The 24,627-nt window shown below is 43.4% G+C and overlaps 1 protein-coding gene across 16 annotated transcripts in view; it reads right to left on the reverse strand.

The window, feature by feature from the left end:
• The window catches only part of C2cd5 (C2 calcium dependent domain containing 5), an 81,941-nt gene that overhangs the window by 29,382 nt on the left and 27,932 nt on the right, over positions 1–24,627 (reverse strand). For 5 of the 16 annotated variants that reach the window (XM_051173396.1, XM_051173401.1, XM_051173400.1 and 2 more), the window contains 6 exons: positions 24,193–24,225; positions 18,139–18,247; positions 15,817–15,882; positions 6,430–6,544; positions 3,820–3,915; positions 140–331 (listed from right to left, as the gene is read on the reverse strand). In XM_051173396.1, coding sequence (XP_051029353.1) covers positions 140–331; positions 3,820–3,915; positions 6,430–6,544; positions 15,817–15,882; positions 18,139–18,247; positions 24,193–24,225 — 611 coding nt within the window. The remainder of the gene's footprint in view (positions 1–139; positions 332–3,819; positions 3,916–6,429; positions 6,545–15,816; positions 15,883–18,138; positions 18,248–24,192; positions 24,226–24,627) is intronic. The other 11 variants (XM_051173403.1, XM_051173397.1, XM_051173410.1 and 8 more) reach the window with 3 other exon arrangements.

Below are 24,627 nucleotides of genomic sequence, written 5' to 3' on the forward strand. Positions count from 1 at the left end.
GGATAAATATAAAATTCAAAGAATTGCCTACTTGGTTCAGGATCAAACATGAGAGAAACAATAGGCATTGCACAACAGGTTTATGACTCTGCACCTCCTGGTTTTCCAGGGACACCCCACACAGTTCTCACAAACATACCTTGCCTGAATGAGACAACCTTTCCCGATGACCACTGCATCGGTGGGCAGGTCTATGGTTGTAAAGAGAACATCGGGCACTTTTTGTTTCCTGCAGTTGTAACAGTGTGTGAGGTGAGCTGGGAATGGCATGTTCAGTTCATCGTACGGTATATGGCAGAATCCGCAGCCCACAGGCAAGTTTTCCTCAACCCTATGCAAACAGATTTAAAAAATAATATGGCACTCTACTCAAGATCCAATACCTACTCATTTCCCAAAACAGAAAAACAGCAAACAAGTGTCACAGAGCATTTCTAAAACACCTGGCATTTAAACAATATACACTGCATACACAGCATCTGTGTATAAACCCATACAACTTATTATCAGAGACGTGGAAATGCAGCTGTGACTAATAAGTTGCTACTCTAGTTACCTACACAAGATCTGCACAAAATAGGGACCACTAACAACCTACACAAGATCTGCACAAAATAGGGACCACGAACATCCCATCGTGCATGAGGAAGGCCCCACTGTAGTGAGATATCTACTCCACCCACGCCTGTTGTACTGACCATGCCCATTAGGGCACAGGGACAGGTGTGGGCATGACCAGTGGAGTATAGGTCTGGTCCCGGTCCGGATGCTCTCTGATGCCCTCTCTCTTACTGCCGGGTTGGAGACAGAGGAGATGGAGGACATCCCTGGAGCAGGAACCTGCAGCGGTCGTCTGTTTCTTGTGTAAGTGAAGTCTTCCCGAATAAACCTCAATCAGCCTGTATTATGTCCCAGAATCTTACTACCTGCTTTACCCCACTCCTGCTTGAGAGGCCACTGACACACTGTCAGTTAATGGCTGCTGAGGGAGGGATAAGAATTTTCTTCAGCGGAGTGGTCAGTTATGTAGTCCATGCTCCAGTAAATAACTTCCAACCCATGTCCCTAGAAGCAACCCTAATTAAATTCAGCAGGTCTCAAAACAAACAGAAAAGCAAAAAAAAAAAAAAAAAAAAAAAAAAAAAAGACAGGAGAGCAGAAGCCTGTTAGGGAGACGTGTTTCAGTGGGAGATGTGAGAGACGGCAATGGAGGAAAAGCCACCAAGACACACTAAATACATGAGAGAGATTACCAAAGAACTAAAAGTAAGGAATTATGGGAAATTTTTAACAACAAAAAAGTATTTGAAAAGAAAAAAACAAGTGTTAGAAAAGGTATACTCTAAGATTCCTTGTTTCTAGTAACTATTTTTAACATTCCTGGAAAACTAAAAGGCCTACTTCATATGAATACATATTACAAATAATCCAACAAGGAACACCCACAACCACTCTGTTCACTACAAGCGGTTCATACACGGTGTGTCTCCACGCCAATCATTTAACCTACATAGTGTGAGTCCACACCAATCATTTAACCTACACAGTGTGACTCCGCACCAATCATTTAACTTACCTCAGCCTCTTCCATCTATAAAACTGGGGTGACTACTTAGAAATGTTTATGGGGTTTTCTAGGAAAATCAAGAAAGCTACAGCTAAATATACCTATCCTGCAAAGGTAATGTCTGCCTGACAGATACAAATGCAAGTCCATTCAGTCTGACCCAGCCTAGGATACCACACCAGCCTGCTAAGGCACAAACTGACCTCCTCTTTGAGTTCTCATTAATCTAAACTCAGTGGGGTGACTTAAATGGAACCATTTTTAATTAAGCACTCTGCACACATTTGAGCATCTGCAGCAACATCACCAGGCACAAAAATCACAGCAGTACACTCCATAAAACATTTGAAACATAACAAAGTAGAAAGAACTTTCCTGAATACTGAGATTAAGGGAATCATTTTCCCTTATTCCAATATTCTCTAATATTCTCCAAATTATGTCTAGCATTCACTAATAATTCCATTCCATGGGTGTGAAGGGGATCTAGCTCGAGTAGTCAGAAAGTAGAGGCAGTTGCCACCAGGTCTGTCCCCTGAGTTTGGTCCCTGGAACCCACATGGGGGAAGGAAAGAGCTCACACCTACAATTGTCCTCTCACTACCAACCACATGTCACAGTACGTATGCCATGTGCTACACACACACACACACACACACACACACACACACCCCACATGTCACAGTATGTATGCCACCACGTTTTGCTACCTACCTACACACACACACACACACACACACACACACACACACACACACTAGATGTTTTAAAAATATCTTAGCAGAATTTGCTATACCCATCTACACCATAAAAGAAATACCCAGGACATTTGGGAAAACATTAAATAGTTTTCTAAGACAGTGGGGATGTGGCTCAGTGGCAAACCACTTGCCTAACATAATAAAACCCTACATTCAACTAACAGTGACCTTCTACCTCACTCAAGAATGCAATCAGATGGAGACATCCCTCAGGCATAGCTGACTGTAGCCTACCCAGCAAGCATATGCCCTGGCTCACTCTTCAGCCCAGGTGCTACATTATGCATCGGACAAATCACGCAATTGTACAGTCCAATTCTTAGACAACGTCCCCTACTTTGAAGGCTCTAGAATATAGATTGGGCAATATCCATTGAAAAGAAGCTAAGATCCTCTTCTTTTTTTTTTTAATTTATTTTATATAACAAAGTCCATGTAAATGAAAACAAACATTTACAGACAATATTTGGGTAAGATCCTCTTCTTTATGAATGCTAGCATATCAATCTACATTATATTCTCTTACAAAGTTATACTTAATTGGAAAAGAGAAGACTTTTATACTTTCTTCCTTAATTTGTATAATTGTTATTATCACAGTAGATGCCAATATTAAGCTAATAGTCCTAAAATACTTAAGTATATTTATTTACATATACATTGGACAGTTTCATCTGTTGATGAAAACATGTTTTATATTCATGTAAGCTAACAGTTTAAAGGTTAAAGAAACCAATAATTAGCAAGTTAAAAGCTAGTCTTACCTAACACTTTTATTTTCTATTTCACATGTATTAAAGTCATTTTTCATGAGGTTTTTAAGCAGTTTAGTCCAATACAGTAAGTGCTTTGATTGTTTAATGAAAGAGGAATTTATGAAAATAAGTTGTTTGTGGGGATGAGGCAAGAAGAGGAAAAGTAAAGTAAAAGAAATTAAAAGGATATCCTTGAAGTTCTTCTGTTAGTCCTACATGGCACTTTTAAAAGACACTGAAGATAAGATATAAGACAAAATGTTGTTGAAATATTCTTACACTGTGTGAAAATGTACTGCTGTGATGGTGTAATAAAGAGCTGAACAGCCAATAGCTACAAAGAGGCTAGGGGGACCTCCAGGGTCAGAGAGGACTCTGGGAAAAAGAAGGGAAGCGACATCAGAAGACATGGGGAGGAAACAGGAGGTGCAAGACAGGCGAGGCAATGTCATGATGGGACACACAGTAATACAAGTGGGCTAATTAATTTACAGGAGCGGACGAGGAACAAGCCGAAGCTATATAGGGCAAGCTTTCAAAATTAGAAAGAAGTCTCATGTAGTTACTTGCAGGCTTGCTACAAGAGTAGAATCCTGCACATCTGTTACCAAGTATCTGGTTACTGGCTGTGATGCTACCCAACTATCAGCCAATGACACAGAAAAACCCCCTGAGCTCTGAGATTTTAAAAAGTCAACCTCTCCATTCTCTGTTTAGGAAAGCAAGCAATGCCAACCTCTGTTCCAAAGAGCCATCCACAGTGCCTTCCTGCAGAAACCGAGGGCTCAATACAGCTGCCGTACCAGAGGCTGATAAAATACAGACTTCTTCACTAGAAGGGAAGAAAGAGAGAAAACACAGGTTAGTATTCCCAACAATAAACCTCCAGAAAACACTAAATAGCAAGAGTGACAAACTGAGTTCAAGTCAGACAGTCCTATATGTTAGATAATATTCAAAGACTATGCTCCTAACCCTAGGGCAGAAACAAGCAGAGTGCATTATCAAATGCATAGGGCAAAAGCTGCTGCAAACTAAAAAGTGAAAAAGATAAATTATTAGTAATAGTTTCCTGGGAGATTAAATAGTTAAAACTATAAATTCAGTAGCAAGCTACCAAACTGTATTACTCTAAATGTCTATAAATCTTTATTAAAATTATTCTAAAAGTACAACTATCAAAGTTATTTATAGTGCTATAGTTTAATCTGAATTAAAATCACTATACATACATATAATATATGTGACAGAAAACTTATTTTAAAAGGAATTCTTTTAAATTCTTCATTACAAACTGCCTGTCTTAAAAGCAAAAATAATTAGACAATAATAGATGTAACTGCAGAGTGGTGTCCCCCACAGCAAATGAGACAAGTAGCAGATTAGGGCCACGAAGGGAGAATGAGAAGTGAGTGTACAGAAGCTGGAGGGCAAGACAAAGATCAGCCACATGGTGTCGGAGCACAGGGCGCAGGCTGACGGCAGGCAGCCGGGCTCAGAGTGCCTGAGGAACCAGCAGAGTTCAGCACAGCAGTGTGCTTCAAAGAATTCCATCACTAACAGTAGGAAGGAGGGGTCGGGACAGGAAGAAAAAATATAAAGATGAGACTTAAATGCAAGGATGTTTGAGAGAAGTAGCTTCTGGCACATGAATCCAGACCCTGAAGTAAATTCGATGGACTAGAGGTCCTTGTGCAGTGACCCATCTTCAGCTATACTGAACCTTCCCTCCAGGACTCTCCACATGGGCATGAGCTCCGCAGAACCCACACGCCTTTTCTCTGCATCTGTGTCCCTCATGTTCACTCTCCAATACATCACGGACACTGAGTGGCAGTGTACTCACATCCCATTCCCAGCAACATATAAGCATATGGCAGTGAACAAGGCAGGGCTTGCCGGGAGCAACGTGAAGTAGTTACAGAGTCAGCAGTTACCAGGGGCTGGAGAGATGGCTTAGTACCACTTACTGCCCTTGCAAGGGACCCAGGCAAAGTGCGTCTAACAACTAACAGTGTCTAACAGTTTCAGGGTATCCAACAGGCGCACACATATACACGCATGCATGCAGACAAAAATATTCCTACACATAAAGTAAAAGAAATAAATCTTAAAAATAGAAAAAAAATCTATTCTATGGTAATAGAAAGGTTTGAAGGTAAATATGTGGCCTGAACACAAAATAATAAATAACACAGCTCAGTAATATTCATATTTACCGCAAGTTAATGACTTTTCTTTGACAGTAATGATCAACACATGAGCAGAGAATCTGCTAGTAAGAATTATGCAAAATAGAGCAGAAAAGTAAGACAGCACAAACAACTCTTTAATTACCACAATTACCAAGATGGGGTTCAAAGATGATTATACATATATATATATATGTATATATATGTATGTATGTATGTATGTATGTATACACACACACACACACACACACACACAAGCACACATGCGCCTAAGATAACAGTCTAAACTGGGTATAAAGGACCAAGTGGTAATGGTGGGAAAACATTAGGTTCTAATCTGAGAGTAAAATTTCATAATTTCACATTTTTCAACGGACCAACAAGTCTAACACATACTAAAAAGTCGAGTGGCAATAGAGGACTTCATAACAAGAAAGTCTGATTCTAGCTGTGAAGAGGGCACAGCTGACGAGTGACCAGGGCAGGACACGTGGAGGCAGGAAGCCGTCAGCAGACAGCACGGCTCTGGGCAGAGAGACGGTGCGGGTGAAAGGCAGGAGGAAAAGAACCCAAAATACGAAAGCCTCTCCCTAACTTAGCAGGTAGAATGCTTTGCTAGCAAGAAAAAGTTCCATCCCAGCTTATAAATGCAAGTACAGCGGCTTTGCTTTTTTTAAATAGGAGGTCTATGTAGCTCCTGGCTGGCCTGGAATTCAGTATGTTGCCCAGGCTGGCCTCACACTCACTGAGAGGCATCCGCGTCCCAAGGGCAGGGATTGAGGCTGCCTGAAGACTAACCAGAGACAGTTGGCAATTCATTTACAAAACACTGAGCGCTCCCTCCCAATGTCCCACTGGAAGGCCGCAGCAACTCCAGTGCTACAGGCCAAGGGCTACTAAGTTGGTGTGCCGGTTATTATACTCATTTGACCTTCAACGCCCAGAGCACAGTTTGCTTTCCCACCACTTTAAGAGATAAGCCAGGGCTCTCAAGTTCACAGAGACCAAGCGGGCGGGAGGCAGCTTGACCCTGCCTGGATGCACTCAAGGCCCAGCTGGCCTCCCTCTGCGCTCCTCTTCTCAGATGCACACCTCATCTCTCCCAGCTCACAAGACAAGGCAATCAGTGTCAGGAAATCCAAGCAGCCATTTACCAGATGCTGGTTGACTCGCTGTAGCCCACTACAGCATGGCAGCCTAAGGCTTTAGCATGTGACTTTATCTCTTGTCTGATTTCTGCCCACCATGCATCTCGAGTTTCGGGTTCATCTGAAAAATAAAGTTTCAGTCAGTTGACCACGCACCAGCACACGACACATTGACAGGGAGTCTCTGCAGTGAGCCTGACCCTGGGACATGAAGCACTGACCACGCTTTACTCTTCCTGCTTTCCACAAGAATCAAGACTGAACCCTGAAACCCCACTGTTAGGACAGACCACTCTGCTCTAGTAGCTTTAGTTCTTCAAGGGACACTTGCAAGGCATGTACTCCAGCATAGCAGCAGACATCTTAATAACTATGGTTTCCAGACTCCGATCTGGTTTGTTGACTGATCTTGGGGACAGGATCTCATATACAGTTCAGGCTGGATTCAAACTCTCCAGGTAGCTGAGGATAACCTTGGCCTGATCCTTCTGCCTCCACCATCTAAATGCTAGCTAGGGTCCCAGGCGCGTGCCATCACACCCAGCTCAGATTCTAAACTGAGAGGGCACACTGTGTCTCAGCTCACTGAGTGAATACCTTACATGTCCTATCCACAAATTTGATTTAAATTCTGTTTTCATATTGTCACCTACTTTTATAATCCACTACATTCTGAGTTCTTCCCAAGGTAAAAATTCACAAATATTCAAAAAATGGTATATAAAAAACTTTCATTTGCCATTCATAAGTTTATTTAGAACTTTAGATGTAAGTTCTAGGGCAGAATAATAGGGTATAAAAGGGCAAGCTAATCTAAAAAAAAAATGGGAGGGGTTAGAAAAAGAAAAAGGTATATTTAAAAGGTTAACACAAATAATTTGGTTAATAAAGAAGGGAAAATTTTAACAATTATAAACTCCATACGTGGCCTATAACTTCAAAAGTAGATCACAGGCATGGGGACCTGTGTCTTAAGTCCTGGCTACTTGGGTTTAAACCTAGCCTGGTCAACAAACTGAAGCTCCTGTCTCTACCATAACAAAGATGGCTCAAGGCCTAGGGATAAACTAAGTGGGAGAGGCCCTGGGTTCACTGCAGTCACAGGGAGCTCTAACATCCCTTGTCATGGGGCACTGTGGATAGAGGGGTGGCCGTGGGGTGGAGGGGTGGCCGTGGGGATGGAGGGGTGGCCGTGGGGATGGAGGGGTGGCCGTGGGGATGGAGGGGTGGCCGTGGGGATGGAGGGGTGGCCGTGGGGTGGGGGGGGGCCGTGGGGGGATGGAGGGGTGGCCGTGGGGATGGAGGGGTGGCCGGGGGATGAGGGGTGGCCGTGGGGATGGAGGGGTGGCCGTGGGGTGGAGGGGTGGCCGTGGGGATGGAGGGGTGGCCGTGGGGTGGAGGGGGTGGCCGTGGGGATGGAGGGGGTGGCCGTGGGGATGAGGGGTGGCCGTGGGGGATGGAGGGGGTGGCCGTGGGGTGGAGGGGTGGCCGTGGGGATGGAGGGGTGGCCGTGGGGTGGAGGGGTGGCCGTGGGGATGGAGGGGTGGCCGTGGGGATGGAGGGGTGGCCGTGGGGATGGAGGGGTGGCCGTGGGGATGGAGGGGTGGCCGTGGGGATGGAGGGGTGGCCGTGGGGTGGAGGGGTGGCCGTGGGGATGGAGGGGTGGCCGTGGGGATGGAGGGGTGGCCGTGGGGATGAGGGGTGGCCGTGGGGATGGAGGGGTGGCCGTGGGGTGGAGGGGTGGCCGTGGGGATGGAGGGGTGGCCGTGGGGTGGAGGGGTGGCCGTGGGGATGGAGGGGTGGCCGTGGGGATGAGGGGTGGCCGTGGGGATGGAGGGGTGGCCGTGGGGTGGAGGGGTGGCCGTGGGGATGGAGGGGTGGCCGTGGGGTGGAGGGGTGGCCGTGGGGATGGAGGGGTGGCCGTGGGGTGGAGGGGTGGCCGTACACTTCTTAACCACCTGCATTTTGGGAGTGAGCAACCACTGCAAGGGAAACTCACTCTCCATGGCAAGGGTGCTAGCAACAAAGGTGGACTGTAACAACGAGGGCACCTGACTTTTCCCTTCTTGTGGTCACCAGCCGTTTGGAAGGACTGAAACTCTAGAGTACAACACTAAGCTCTTACTGTACATGTTTTACACAAAAGGTATTTCTAGTACAGAAAACCAAGTAAATACCACTTTATGCTTACAGCACAGCTCTATCAAATTCTCAGCAGAGGCTTTGACAGCAAAGGAAGTGAGAGTATGCTCACTAGTGAGTCAGTGAGGGGGAAGGAAGGAAAGGCTAAGAAGCACACCAGAGCTCACATCCCCGCGATGGGCGTCTCCTCTGCAAGGAGGGGACGGCGAGGGGACGGATGGGGAGGTGGGTGTCAGCCGCTCTTGAGCTGTCTGGGGTTTGAGACAGAGCTACCCTAGCACTTCCTTCAGAGGGAAGGGAAGGAAGAAGGGGCAGACTTGAGGAGACTGGGAAAGATGGAAGTACAAGGGAAGGGGAAGGAGGGAGGGCAGGACAGGCTGCCCTGCCCCGTACTGAGAACGGAGAGACACATAAGCATCCACAGCCCGCTACAACCGTGTTCTCACACTCAGGGCACAGATGTTTACACCGAGAGCATAAAGCACTTCAGAGTTCAAAATCACTGCTGCTAGCAACACACACATGCCTTTTTGGACTTTTCTTTGTTTGAGATAGGCCTTGCCCGAGTAGCCTCAAACTCACTACACAGACCAAGCTGCTGGAGCGTGCTGCAACCCTCCTGGCTCTGCCTCCCCAGTGCTAGGATTACAAGCATGAGCCATCACGCTTGGCTGGACATGCGTGCTTGTGTGTCAATTTAAACATCCATGTAGCCTCATCCTTTCCCAAAAGGAAATTATAGCAGAGGACAAACTATGACCTATGTAGTGTTCTCATCTGTCAAATCATTTATAGTTCTAAGAAAATAACTTTGTCTAGAGAATAATTGTTTCGCTAAAACACTGTACCAAATAAGTCAAACTTTTCTCAAACTCATTAATGGAATTTGCTATTTACTTTCTGACTCACTCTAGAAGTTTAGACTACTTTCTAAGGCAATCACTGTTAAAACAGTTTTCTCACAGTAGACTCACCTTACTTGTAACAAGTTAAAACATGGTAGAATCCCTGTTTTTAAAAAAAGGGGGTTTATAGGCAGAAATAATTCAAAAATAATGAAGAAATGGAGGGAGATAGTTGTTTTAAGCTTGAAATGCATTTATTTAGAAATGCCCAGCATGGTCAAATGCAGAAGGGTCAACAGCTCCCTTGAGGTATGTGTTGTAAGCACGTAGAATACAGTTACTCCACACCAGACTTACCTTGGTATAACATAAAACAACAACAGATAGTTAAACCAAAGCCATGGAAGAAAAAGTGGCTGATTTGGAGAGCAAGAGCGAGAGCGAGCTGACTGAGCGCAAGTGCAGCATTCACACCCTCAGGCATGCTCACAAGCAGCCTCCACTCTGACACAGCCACACGTGCATGAGATGCCAGTACTACCCTTAGCAAAGTATTGACGGATGTAAAATGCTAGCTATATGACATGGGCGCCGAGGAAGAAATGGCATGGTCCACACTCTGCAAATGTTAAATTCGGTTTGGGCTAAAGCAAAAGCTAAGGAGCAAAGGGTTTGCGAAGCAGATTTGGCAAACAGGAGCCAGGACGGGTGATGTTTTGGCACATGCTTGGGTCAGGTGACAGCATGGACTGAAAACTATGGCAGCTCACTGAAATGGTCACAGAAAGGAATGGCCCTAGACTCTAGGTGAGAGCGAGGCAAGCGCACAGGAGGAGCACTCTGTCAGTAGTCACTCTGGCCGCCATGGCCACTATACTGTAAGCGAGAGCGAGGGGTGAGGGTTACTGGGCTACAGAAAGTTCAGGCTAGTCAGTATTTTAGCACTGAGAGAGATTCTATTTATCTTTAAAGCCTACACTACAATCATGGCAAAAATGAGCCACAGGTTCAGAGTATTTATAATTAGTATATCTTATTATCAATTAAAAAATCAGCTATCTCACATTATTTAATTTCTATAATGAACTTTTTAAAGATTTAATAACTGCTAACTAAATTTTAATAGGAAACAGACTATTGAACCTATTTATTTCATTCACTGTACCAAAGCATAAATGTGTCATTCTATCATACTTTTATAAAAAGCAAAACAGAGTCTGGCTTAAAAGTGTCTAGCAATTATCCATATAGTACATGGGTGCTATTAGTCATTTTAGGAAAATACAGCTGAGATGTGAACTCACTTAACAAGCATTCCGAAGGCAATAAGAAAATGATTTCCACATTAAATACCATAGTCCTAGGATTTATACAATTATTTCTAATTTTTAAAATTTTAGGGAAAATCAAATGTTAATTATTACACAAACTGTATTTCACACTATTTTTAAGTCTTACCATCTCCTCTCAGCAGCACACATGCACCAGGGTTCGCTCACACTGCTCATTGGTGGGGTGCCCCCACTACTGCTGGCTAGAGCACATTCTTTCCTCCTGGTGCCTTTCTAGAACATGGTCACAGCTTGATATCTTGCCATCTTTTTGTTTCATAAGTGAGGGTGGATTTACTAAAGATTTTTGAATGCCAATGTGTATCTCAGGAAGACCAGGATCAGCTCAACAGAAAATGCCTTTACCAAGCCCAACTCTTCAGTGAGTGATTTTAGGCAATTACACATTTGTAACTAAGAATGTTAAAAATCAGTTCTGTTTAGAGTTACTCAACATAGTTTTTGTGCGTTTTTTTTTTTTTTTTTTTTTTTTGCTGAAATAGGGCTCAGCATATAGACACAACTAGCCTCAAACTCACAGTCCTGCTCAACTTCACATGTCCCACAATTACGAGTAGGAGCCATCACATCCAGCTCAACCTAACGTTAAAAATGAACAGAAGGAGATAAAGATGTTGGGCTGGATCGAGCAAAGGCTGAATAGGCTCATCTAGGTGCTGAGCAATGTAGGGAAGCTACATTCCCAAACACTGGGAAGTCACCTCCCCTGGAGTAACAGAAATTAAAATGTTCAGGTTCAACAGAGTTCAGCGTCAAACTGGGTAGGGATTAGAACCAGACTGAGAAAAAGACCCTCACTGCACTGGAAATGACATGCAGGGGGTTAGAGAACGTCAAAGCTTAGATGTCAGTGTGGTAGCTGGCATACAAGCCAAACACACTGCATCTAACTGAATGCTGCTCCTTTTTTAAGACATACACAGTTCACGCCAACCAAAACTTCACTGGCTACGCATCATGTGACAGGACAGCCTTATGCAAATCACTGGTGCACACAGCAAGCCCTGCAGGCGGCTGCCAGGGCCTGTGAAAACAGACTACAGCTGAGAAGCAGAGGCTGTCTGTATCTACCTTACTTCTACCTGGGCAACAGTACCCAGAAAAGAACAGCTGAGAGCCCAGCAGGGTCCACATTCCCAGGGAGCCTGCAGGACTTCTAACAATCTAGTTAGCCTTCCACATCTAACTAACCCGGCTGGGAACAGGAGGCCGACCTGGCTTAATGATGTCCCCATGTGCCAACACAGTGCCCAGCTCACATGAGCAAGCCACAAGCCACTCAGTCACAGACAGCTGTGACAGTGTTTAAGTTTTGTTAAAGCGAATGAACAAATTCAGATGTTATTTCCTTACACATCTGGCTGCCTCACACTCATTTTTTGCTTTTAGATTAAGCCTCTCTATATAACCCTAGCTGTCCTAGAAATCCAGTCACTCTGTAGACTGGAACGGCCTCAAACTCAGAGATCTGCCTGCCTCTACCCCCCAAGTGCTGGAATCAAGGGTGTGTGCCACTATACCAGGCTAGTCACATTTTCTTACAACGTAATATTTTGTAAAGTAATAAACTTATTTTTCAAGTTTTTAACTGAATTTTTGCTCCCAAAATGAGCTTTCTAAAAAAAATAAAAATGACTGTGATTAACAAAAAAGCATTTTCTTATTTCAAACTACTACAGCTTACCTTATAACTCAAGTCTATTATGACTGAAAACAAAACAAAACAAAAACAGGCATATATCCTATGTCCTAAAATTCATGAATCATCCAAAAATATCCTTAAAACTCAAAAATATTCTCAAAACCAAAACCAGCAATCTCCTTTTAAACATTTTTCTGGACATAGAAGATCAAATCAAAAATACTGTGTGAAGATAGCACCCTCCCCTTGCTTGAGAGCTGACAGACAGCTGTTCTGCATGCCACATATACAAGCACATCCTGCTGGCTCCACACTCCCAGTCCATCACCATGGTAAAGAGGAGAGGTGGAAGCCAGTCACTTCAGCTGCACCTGCACCTCTGCTGTATTCCTCAGATTGCTTAAGGAAGCTACTGTTGCCAAAGATCTCTTAAGACTCAAAAATAACCTGCTATTGTAAAGCATTCAGATGGGGTCTGGCATGCAGTAATATGCTCAAGCCTCTCTAACTTGTCTCCAGCCAGATCTGTGGAGAGGCCGTGTCCGCCAGGATGACCAAAGGGCACATTATCGTTACCACATTCTCCTTACTGTGAACTCATGGCCGCCCCGAGGGCCACGCGAAGAGCGGTGACCTCTCAGCTGGCTTTCCAGCTGCTAACATCCTCCCCACCCCACTCCTGCCCCGCTTTTCTCAAATTCTGTCTGCAGAACAGAAAAAAATCGGGAAACAAAAGGTATCACAGTAAGCTCTCAGATTCATGGGGGGGGGGGGGGATTTGCTTCTTCCTAGTACATAAAAATGCCCATCAGTGTGGTTAAGAACTCTAAGACGAAGCACAGGGCAGGAGGCTAAGCCGGAAGGAGCCCTGGTACTCTGCAAAGTAACTAGACTAGCACACCACCAGAGGAGCCCTGGCTCCCAGTGACTCAAATGCTGGAGGGTTAGAACAGCACAGAGTATGCATCCCTATGGGGCTGATGAGTTACAGGTTATAACTATAGGTTATAGAAATCTATGAAAACCTGACAGATAGCCTTCAAATGTGAGCCTTCAATCAGCACAGCCAACAGTTAGCCATGCCTGCTTCCACTCTGTACCACACAACACAGTATCATGTGTAATACTTTTCTGTCATCTAAGAGCACAGATTACATAAAGACAGGTGACTGGCAATCTTTGTCCTCTAGTGTCTAACTGCTACAAAATAAATAACAATTCAGTCATGCATCACTCAGTGATAGAGACATGTGTTCTGAGAAATGCCACACTAGTCGGTGGTCACCACTGTGAAAACAACATAGCATGCGATGGATGACACACGTGAAGCAGCCAAACCCAAGGTAACAGGAGCTGATGGGACATCCATGATGCATGATTACGGTGTCAAAAATACTCAAAAAATAAAGTATGAGCAACTTTAGAGTTAAAAACAGTATCAATAATTATCATTCTTACTAATGGGGATCAATTGTTTGGGTTTTTATTTGTTAGTTGTTTTTTAACTTTGGTGTATGGGTATTTGCCTGCATTTACGGCTGTACCATGTACATGCATACAGTACCCCGGTGGAGGCCAGAAGAGGGGGCTGGGTCCCCTGGAAGTAGAGTTAGAGACAGCTGTGAGCGGCCATGTGAGTGCTGGGAAGAGCCTGTGGAAGAGCAGCCAGTGCTCTCAACTACTGAGTCATCCCTCCAGGCCTACATGTGGACAATTCCTGACATTTTGAAATTATGGGACAGTGCTGGCAAAAATACTTCCAAATTTCAGGATATATAAAAATTATTTGAATGTATTTACCAAACATACCCCATTTTCTTCATATTTATCAAATTAAGTGTCATAATCAGCCTTATTTCCAAAGGTAACTGCGCTATGGCCTGGACCGTAGGATGGCACTATGGACACGCCACACTAAAGCACTCGCTGCCTTTCCGTAGTCTGCTGGGTCCATTCTTCTGAGCAGTCTCACATCATAGCTTGGGCTGGCCTGGTCTCCCACGCCTCGCCCGCCCCACACGTGGCTCCATACCCACTTCTCTTTTGCACACGCCCCATCAACATAACATTCAGTGATGGCAAGATATACTGCTTCCTCAACCATGTTTGTCCTTGCCAAACAGCTGCTCTGCGTCTCAGAGTCCCTGCCCTTGCCTTACAATCCACTTCTGTCATCTGACTAGTAACTACCACCCTAAACATGGCTCATCTGACAAGACCTCACTTTCTCTAAGTTGCTAATAATCGCTACCATTCTTAGGCACAACCTGCTTTTCTAATTGCTCTAAGCAAACCATGTATTGGAATATACTCTTACTTTGTAAAACAAATCTAATAGGGTATATTTCATTTTCTCACTAAAAAGAAATCATAAAACAATCCTTTTTATTTCAATGAATGTCAGCACCATGGTTCAACCCTGCCTAGAAAATAGAGGTAACTTCCTTAAAGAGTCAGAAAGTGGCACACCTCTCCAATTGCACAGGCTGACGAAGCCAGATCATGAATATGACTCACTCATAGTCAGACAATAACCATCAGCTTTTATCTTTGACTCCTGCGTACACAGAACACCAGAAGGAAAGCATTGCCTAAAATGCTGAGCCCTTTGGTGCTTTTTCTTCACTATAAAATACACTGACACAAAGAACTGAAAAAGATCCTTAAATATCAGCTTTAGAGTTTTATTAAAATAGTCCCAAATTTTAATTCCAAAAATAATTTTAGATATTTATATTAGTAAAAAAAGTGTTTTTTTTCAAAAAGAAAATAATTGGCATTACTAAAACACATCATCAGCTGTAAGTTTTCTTGTTTCTTTTTTAATTGCTATGGATTATATTCAAATTACTTATAAAGAAAAATTGGAATCTCACGTGGAAGGAGAAAAGCTTATATATGTTGTTAATCTCCCTGCAAAATCTAACCTGCTATGAAATTTTGGAACACTTCTAGCATTATAAATAAAAATGCCAAGAGTCACATTTCCTAGTAATTTACAAAGCAGTAAACATATTCTATTAAATCTGATGGTGAAGTTTAAACATGCTTTATGGTTTATCACGCTGGTTGTTTAATGTATTTAACAAATGCTGATTGATGATAAAGCTAATGCCTGTATCACTTACCAGATATGAAAACACTGGCCAAAATGCATAAATAGAATTTAATAATATTCTGAAAGTTAGTCACATAAGAAAAGTCATTCATAATTTATGGTATGGTTTTGATTCACTTTAGCTCATATGTTTTTATACTTGCATTTCTATGCAAATTAGAAGTTGTGACATAACTATTACAGAATGCATTCATGTAACTGAATTCATCTATTTAATCTAGAACATCTCTAAAACCTCACTGAGCTGCCATAATTTCTGTCAGCATATGTAATACTGAATGACCAGTAAAATACCTGAATTGAAACTATTCCAGTCTAGCAGTTTGTAAGATCTTGTGTTACCCATAATTCCGACAAAGGCTGAGTTCAAAACAGCAAATTAGTTGATCAGTTTTATGTGCAGAATAGTAGGAATTAAAAAAAAAAAAAAAACTACAAACAAGAACACATTTGACAACAGCATTTGACAGGAACTGGAAGACAGACAGCAGAGTTAATAAGGAATAGAGACAGGAAAGGCAGGAGAGGCAAGCTACAGTAACCTAGAAGGAACTGTCTCGTCCCTTGTCGCCCAGTGCTCGGAAACCACCCATCTTTCTCTGTTTATGCTTCACCTTGCCTGGTATTTAACAAAGGAAGGAGCGCTAAGAACATGGAAATCATCACCAAGAGAAAAAGTGGTCATTTTGTTTTGGTGTGTGTGTGTGTGTGTGTGTGTGTGTGTGTGTGTGTGTGTGTGCGTGTGCGTGCGTGTGCGTGTGTGTGTGTGCGTGTGTGTGTGTGTAGCTCTGGCTGTGCTAGAACTCACTCTGTAGACCGGGCTGGCCTCAAATTCATAGAGATGATCTGTCTATGCCTCCCAAGTGCTGGAATTAAAGGAGTGTGCCACCACCATCCAGCTGGGGCAATGATTTAAACCAAGATTTTTTCCCTTTTCCACTGAAAATGAAATTAAAATGTCGCAAGGAAACACTGCACGTGTATCCCCAGCGACGCTCAGTCTCTCGCAGCACAGCATCAGTGCTCATCCCCCTACAGCATCACCTGATGGGTCCAAGCCAGGGTTGCTGGGTTCACAGACTGTTAACCATCAAGATTTTCTCAAGTAATGATATCTTTTTTCCATATATTTACTCAAGGGGCTTAGAGAAAGTGTTAGGTAAATGTTCCATTTCAGTGCATAATATATACATAAAAGAATTCAAAGAGAGTTTACTTTAAATCAAAATAAGATATTGGGACCATTAGAATAAGTAGTTGACAGGTATTATACTGAAAACAAGGCAAACTAAAAATGTAACTATACCATTTCATAGTATTTACATATATATATGTATATGTACATATATATATGCACTTGAACTTCTGAGAATAATCCATTAATAATAACTGAGGCTTCCCATGCATGATGGACAGCTATTCTGAGAGGGGGGGAAAACGGGTTCTCAGGTTTCTTGTATGGGCTGGAATCAACTGGTGGGAATGATGAACTCTTGAAGAGTACAATAAGTAACATTTGTAGATAATTATCTCCATTAAAAGCCATCAAACCTCAGCAATCGTCCATGGGAGCACAGTGACCATCAGGCCTCTTCGCCTGGTCTTTCCTTACACTCCTCCTAACTGAATTCCTACAGGAAGCAAGAAGTTGGCATCATCTGCACAAATTTCATGTGCTACATGGCAGCAGAGAGACCACCCTCTGAGTGCTACAGAGTGTGCAAATACCCTAAGGAAAAGGAGATCTTACACTGACCAGAAAAATGAGAAATGGGGAAAATAACCCAAACTAAACTAATACTGGAGCTGAGGTGATGTATTTGCTCACTAGAGCTAAACAAGCATGGCTAGCATCACCTTTCTGAAGTCTCATTTGCAGCTCAGGTGAAATCAAATCACAGAGCACCGATCAAACTTAATTGTAAAGAGCAGTAACCCTCTGTTAGTCTCAAAAGCACTATCTGCAATGTTTTCACCCAATAATTACAGAGCATTCTTTTCTTCTTTTCCTACATGTCACAAAGAAGTATCTGGAAGTGGTGAATTAAAGTCTTCTGAGCCAACATCGCTTCATGTTATGGTGCTTCAGCAAATGTCTGGGCATGAAATACGACTACCACTGATGATGCTTGCTGGGTGAGAAAACTCACCCAGCTATTTCTAATTCAAGGCCCTCAAAGTGCCAGGCCTCTGCTGCCTGCCGTCTGGGTCATTTCCATGCTTGCTTTAAAGACATGAGCTACTGCTCCTCCTTGTTTGTTCACACCGGCAAGTGAAGAACATTAACAACGTAATGTAATGGCCATGAAGGCCAAACAGTAAAAACCTTTATCTTCAAAAAGCAAATATAAAGCTAACCCAAATGTTAATTAATGATCCCCTCAAAATGACACCCCAGGCAGAAATAAATCAGAATGTGTTCACTTGCTGTCCACTAAAACTAACTAATGTATACTTCTTAGCTTATCTTTAATTGCAATTACTGAAAATATTTCAAAATTACATGTGCCAGTTTATAATCTGTTTTCATCTCTCAGATTAAATTTGCTTCTCTTCAGGTTAAATCAATTTTTCCAATCACACCTTAAGTAAAAGCAGATTTATTAGAAAACATACCAGGATTGTGGATCCGATCTAAAAGTTTCACAGAGCGTGCACTAACAACACCCCCGACATGCACGAGGAGTCCAGGGGGGAAGGCGGTCAGGGTGAGGAAGGGGAATTCCTGCAGAAGACAAGGAAAAGGACAGGCGTGACCAACCGGGCAGTAAAGGCTCTGCTCAAGCAGACCCTAGCACGTGAAATGCATGGCCTGAAATAAACACATCACACCTGCTTTTTTCATTAAAACTTCCCGTACACTCACGGCTTCAAGTCTGTCCTCTACATCCGAGGTGACACTAAGAATCCAGCTGCTTTATCAGTTCTGACTGAGGGGAAATGTTCAATCCCCAGCTGAGCTACTTAGAACACACTCTTCTCAAACTCCTACTCGAACACCATTTTCCAATGACTCAGCGCTGGACAGTGGGACAGCCCATGTGCATTTCTCAGTAATGATGTCTCTCACATACAGGCAACACAGCCTATTGGCTACTGCCCTGCACGTAACAAGAGACATAGGAAAGGGGAGTATCCGGCATGGAGTAAAGGGTGGGCTGTGTGAAGAGTGAGAGAGCGAGAAAGAGAAAGGTAAACAGGTAGTTGAAGTGAGAGCCAATCACTGCGCGGCCAGAAGCAAACAGAACCATGTACGGTATTAGAAAAAGAAACAAGTGCATGGTAACAGTCAGGGAAGCAGCAATCCTGCATGTGGCTCCTTCTGCCATAGGATGCCAAGCAGAACTCAAAAGAAAAATGAAAGTCTAGGGAACTTACCGAAAGAGCACAGCAGGGGATGGGAACGTCTGTGGTTGTCCAAACATGGGCCATGGAAAAAGTGATGCAAGGAAAGGGGATTGCTACCTGACCTGTCTGTCTGTGAGGTGAATGCAGCTCTCTCAACTGGAAGTCACTTACCAACAGCCCTGACCACTTCAACATAGTAAGAGCTGGGAAACATCCCAACAGAGCCCTGCAAGGGTTCAGGATTGGGGATCATGCACTGTATTCCCAAGGCATCGCCACAGGGGGTGATCACACTGGCAGAAAGGAACTACAGACACTAAAATACTCATCATCTTAAACGTCATCATTATCGAATTTTCTAGGCCACGGCATACTAAATACGACAAATAAAAGAGCTACTACTAAAAGCAGGCGCGTATAAAAGCAGCAAGATGGCCAACTGGCTGCTGGAAGCATGCAGTGAGTATACACGGTTACTGAAGGACAATGCACACAGCAGATCGAACAGCATATCAGCACAGAGCACAGAGGACAGTCCCCACAGCACAGAGCACAGAGGACAGACCCCTCAGCACAGAGGACAGAGGACAGTCCCCTCAGCACAGAGGACAGTCCCCTCAGCACAGAGCACAGAGGACAGTACCCTCAGCACAGAGGACAGTCCCCACAGCACAGAGGACAGTCCCCACAGCACAGAGGACAGTCCCCTCAGCACAGAGGACAGTCCCCACAGCACAGAGGACAGTCCCCACAGCACAGAGGACAGTCCCCTCAGCACAGAGGACAGTCCCCACAGCACAGAGCACAGAGGACAGTCCCCTCAGCACAGAGGACAGTCCCCTCAGCACAGAGGACAGTCCCCACAGCACAGAGGACAGTCCCCTCAGCACAGAGGACAGTCCCCACAGCACAGAGCACAGAGGACAGTCCCCTCAGCACAGAGGACAGTCCCCTCAGCACAGAGCACAGAGGACAGTCCCCACAGCACAGAGGACAGTCCCCTCAGCACACCTCGCAATCCACGAACACATGGGTGGGCACACACATTGCACATTAAAGTCCAGTCAAACTTACAAGTGATTTTCACTTTAATAAGGCAAGAGCTGCTACCCTGTATGAGAAGTGTAAAAAGCAGAGCATAGAACTGTGCATGTCTGACCCAGACTGAAACGTGGAAGAGAACAGTAGGAAACACATAGCTAAAGGCACAGAATACATTTTGTCAAAAATGTATCCTTATTTCTACCTGAACTTTTGTACTTTAAATTTTAAATTAGACACATATAGGTTGTTAATGTTATTAAAATGTAGTAAGTTGGGTCCATAGAATTTTCCAGGGTTTTTTTTTTTTTTCCAATTTTAGGAAAAATTACATTTTAAAAGTCCCTTAAAATATCAAAGTTATATGATGATCCCAAAGAATAAAATGTTACTTTGTACTTATCCTTTATACATCTATCTTTTAAATATTAAGACAAGAACCACTATATACAAAATGTTCACACGCTAAAGGGGAACCGGACTCCTAGCCCTGGGGACAGTAACTTAGTGTAGAGTCTGCCTTGCTTTGTACAGAGTCCGAGGTGTGATCATCTAAAGAGATGGAGAGATAGTGGGAGGGAGGGGAGGGGAGAGGAGGTGAGTGAGATGGGGAGGGGAGACCTGATAAAGAGTGAACCAGAAGATTCCATACTAACAACACAAGCAGCCATGCTGCTTCAGGAGGGGTGGCTTGCTCTGCTGACGGGGTGCCCTCTTAACACAGCTCCAGTCCATCAAGCCAGCACACTCTTTCACTTTTAAATACAAGATTTAATAGACAATAAGCAAAAACTGTTTCACTTATTTGGGACAAAGTCCATGCACAATTAAAGAAGTTACTGCTGCAGTAACAGCAGTGCACTCGGCCATCTCCACACCACTGAGACCTGAGACTGTTAGCACGTGCTGATCCACGCCAGGTCACGGTAACCCAGAAAATGACTTTCAAATCTTCCCCAACTACTGTAACTCCATGCTACTGTAACTCCATGTTTTAGAAAGCGGGGCCTTCTATTCCTGTATCCCTTAGCAATAAACATTATCACCTATATTTGTTCTTATTTCTCATCAAGTATCATTCAGAGCTTGCTTTAATTCAGTCTGTGCATTTCACCTGCTGAATTTATAGCCTTGCTCTTTGCTTCCCCACACTGACAAAGGAAGCTTCCCCGACATCGGTTCAAGCATTCTCTGCTCTCAATATCTGACTGTCAGTTTGAGAAACTGTAACAGACACATTCCCCAGAACGTCCATCAGTATCTAACGCAGCCTTCCTGTTGTCTCCAGGTGAATTTTACTTGTTGATGCTTTGATATAAGCCAAGAGTACAAATTATAAAAATATTTGATAGTGTGTGATTAAAGAAAGGCAGTTGGAAAAAAATCAATAAAACATAGCAGAAGTATTATTTTCAAGAGATTTACATGGGGTTTTTCTTCAAAGATAATATTTTGTTATCTCCAGAGAACACAGTAAATTTCTAGATAAAAACCCCATGTATACCTACAGAGATGGCTCAGCAGCTAAGAGCAACCCCTGCTCCCAAGGATCCAGATCTGGTTCCCAGCACCCATGCCAAGCAGCTTACACCACCTATAACTCCATGTCCAGGGGACCCAATGCCTTCTGCTGGCCTCCACACACATGCAAACACATACAAGCACACACAGAGACAATTTCATCACATTTCTAAGGAGATCTTCATTCGATATAAATCTACTCTTTGTCCATGTTTCCCAAAAGTGTGTTCCTTGGGAATAGGTAAGCTACTGTGTGTACTAGGCTTCTTCCCTTTACCTTTTGTCTCGTTTCCTTTTCTTTCCTCTTTTCCCCATGGAGTCTGGGGCTGATTTTGAACTCAGAATCCACAAGCCTCAGATTGTGAGCACTAAGACTACAGGTTTGTGTGCCTCAGCATCCTGCTCCAGCTTTCTTTACTGAGGAAAGACACACAGCTGAAGAGTTGTGTGAATACTTTTAAAGCAACGACTTCCAATGCCCTGAGTCCGTCCTCACACGGATGTGTTCACGCACACTAAAGCAAGGACTCTCAATGCCTTTGCCTATGAAGTGCTGGGATTCTAGATGAGTGCCACAGCACTTAGCACATTTCTTTTACCTGCACTATGCCTCCACGGTACCAGAAAATACTATGCAAGCTGCCAAGAGAGGGGTGTAATTAAACAACCCTACCCAGATGCAACACCTGTGAACCATGACAACGAACAACAGGCAAGATGTCCTAAAGATGAAACAGACACTCACATGTTCATGGTAACCACAGCTGTCTAAGTGGACTAAAAGCCCATTCAACCGGAAGGAAATCACACCTGAATCATAGCTCCCTAGTTAGTGAGGTCGTGGACATTAGAAAAGACACTGCCACATTACTAAAGCAGCATAATTCCTCATGACATTATAAATCTTATTCTTATACACACAGAGAAGTATATAAGGGTACACTACCACTCTTGAGCAATGAAACCTCTCTTGACAGCAAATGGAGACCACCACAGAAAACTACAAGTGGACACAATGAAGGGATCAATGGGTCATGGGAATCTCAGCCCCAACAGAAACAGGTACACCACACAGCTCCTGAATCTATGGCTCAGAGAAGCTCTGGGGAGGGGAGGGGCAGACAGACTTTAAGAGGCAGAGCACCAGGAAGTCTGCTGCAAGACAGTCTCTCCTAGAAATGGCTGCATAAACAAGACAGAACAATGGCAATATCAAGGGACTTGCTGATGCAAAAGGGGTAAAATTTCATGGAGTCCCACCCCTAGACAAAGAACTACAAGCAACTAATGACTATTAGGAGAAGAATTAGCTTCTCTCAGGGATGAGGCCACTATTGGCTGTTCAACGCAGAGCAGTCAGCCCTGAAACCATATATATACAAACAACAAAAACAGATTTAGCAGGTTGTACTTATTTTTGCATATAAATATATATATATATGTATGTATGCAATAATTTTTAAAAAAGGAGGCTATCAACTTGAGAATAGGCGTACATGAGAGGAGCTAGAGAGAGGAAAGGCTGGAAGAAAAGTGATGAAATTCTATTTTAATTTAAAACATTTTAAAGAAACACACACACATACACACACATACATACACACACACACACACACACACATACACACACACACACACACACACACACACACACACACACACACGATTTTTACTTAGGCATTGTAATCACAGCATTTGCAAAGTTAAGTAGTGAGATCCATGTGGGCCTGGGCTACAGATCAGATACCATCTCAAAAAACAAAAACAGGAACAAAATTTTAAAAGCCCACAAATTTTATCACAACCCAATCCAAAATGACTTGAATGTTTCCCACGAAATAGTTATACAAGTCTGTGGCCCAGACAGGAAAGTCATTTCCAGTACACCATCTCACACACCATGTCCTCAATCAAGCTTTTCTGTTGATGTGAATTCTAAAATGGCAATTGGGAGAAGGCAAAGACAAAACCATTCTGGCCTAAAACGTGGTAAACAGACCCCCACACCTCCACTCTGACCCTGTCCTCCATACTCCTAATCTTTGGCTCTGAGTCAGTCCATGACATGACTACTTTAGGTGCGCCTTTGGTGGTAGTGGTTGGTGTGCTGCCAAGGCAGGCGTAGCTGAAGAGCAAGTGCAATTTAATGGAGTACAAAACAAAGAGCTGGGGGCTGAGGACACAGCTCAGTGAGAAGGTGCTTGCCTAGCATGTACAGGGCCCTGGGTTCAATCTCAAGTACTGCAAGAAAACAGAGGCCTGGGTAGAGCTCACCTCATTACTACACCAGCCCTGCTCTCTGCACCCTTGTCTAAAAGATGCACAGGACATATACAGCTACTTGCAGCAAAAGAAAAACAACGCTACAGAATAAACTTAATGTCTGCAGTCTCAGAGCCAGGAACACACACTGGTCTCAGAGGCAGGCTGCAGAAAGGAGGTGTGCCTTTTATGGTGTTCCCCGTGTCTCCCCTTTGCCCTCCCACAAGTGCTGACATCAAATGAACACACACAGTAAGATTCTCTATGAGCTTATAGCTTCCAAAGCAGACAGAAGGAAAGTTGTAGCTATCTGAGCACAGGACAGGACATACGGAACCATGCACTGCATTCACAGAAAAGAGCAGGAGCCCCCATACTAAGTTCAGGAAAAGCCAGCAACATGTGTTACAAACTTAAATAAAACTTAAGTGAACGAGATTAAAAGTAAAAAAGCTTCTAACACAAGGAGCAGGCTCTCATACCCGTTCAGAAACATACCCGCCTTCTACAGAACCTATGAGGCGATCCTCCCTTAGCAATGTTTATAGGAGAGAGAGAGAGAAAGAATCCAAAAACTAGACTCAGTTTCCCACTTAACAAATGAACTAAACAGTAAGCATAATTTAAATAAAAACATTATACTAAACAACCACTATATTAATTTTAATCTATAGAGATATAGAATGTGTGTCTTATCTCTAATGAACAAGCCAGCGACAAACATATTAGCAGATAAATAGGTTAACACACTAGAGCTATTTTAATGTAATGTTAAGATGCTTCTCTACAAAAATATTAGCCATTTTCTTTTCTATATTGTAACTGTAATGGAAAAATAGAAATGACCTCAGCATTCAATGGTTTTTTTTGTTTTTTTTTTTTTTTTGTTTTTGTTGTTTTTTTTTTTTTTTTTTCCAGGAGAAATAGTTTAAA

The sequence above is a fragment of the Phodopus roborovskii genome, unplaced genomic scaffold, assembly GCF_943737965.1.
Source record: "Phodopus roborovskii unplaced genomic scaffold, PHOROB, whole genome shotgun sequence".
NCBI lineage: Eukaryota > Metazoa > Chordata > Mammalia > Rodentia > Cricetidae > Phodopus > Phodopus roborovskii.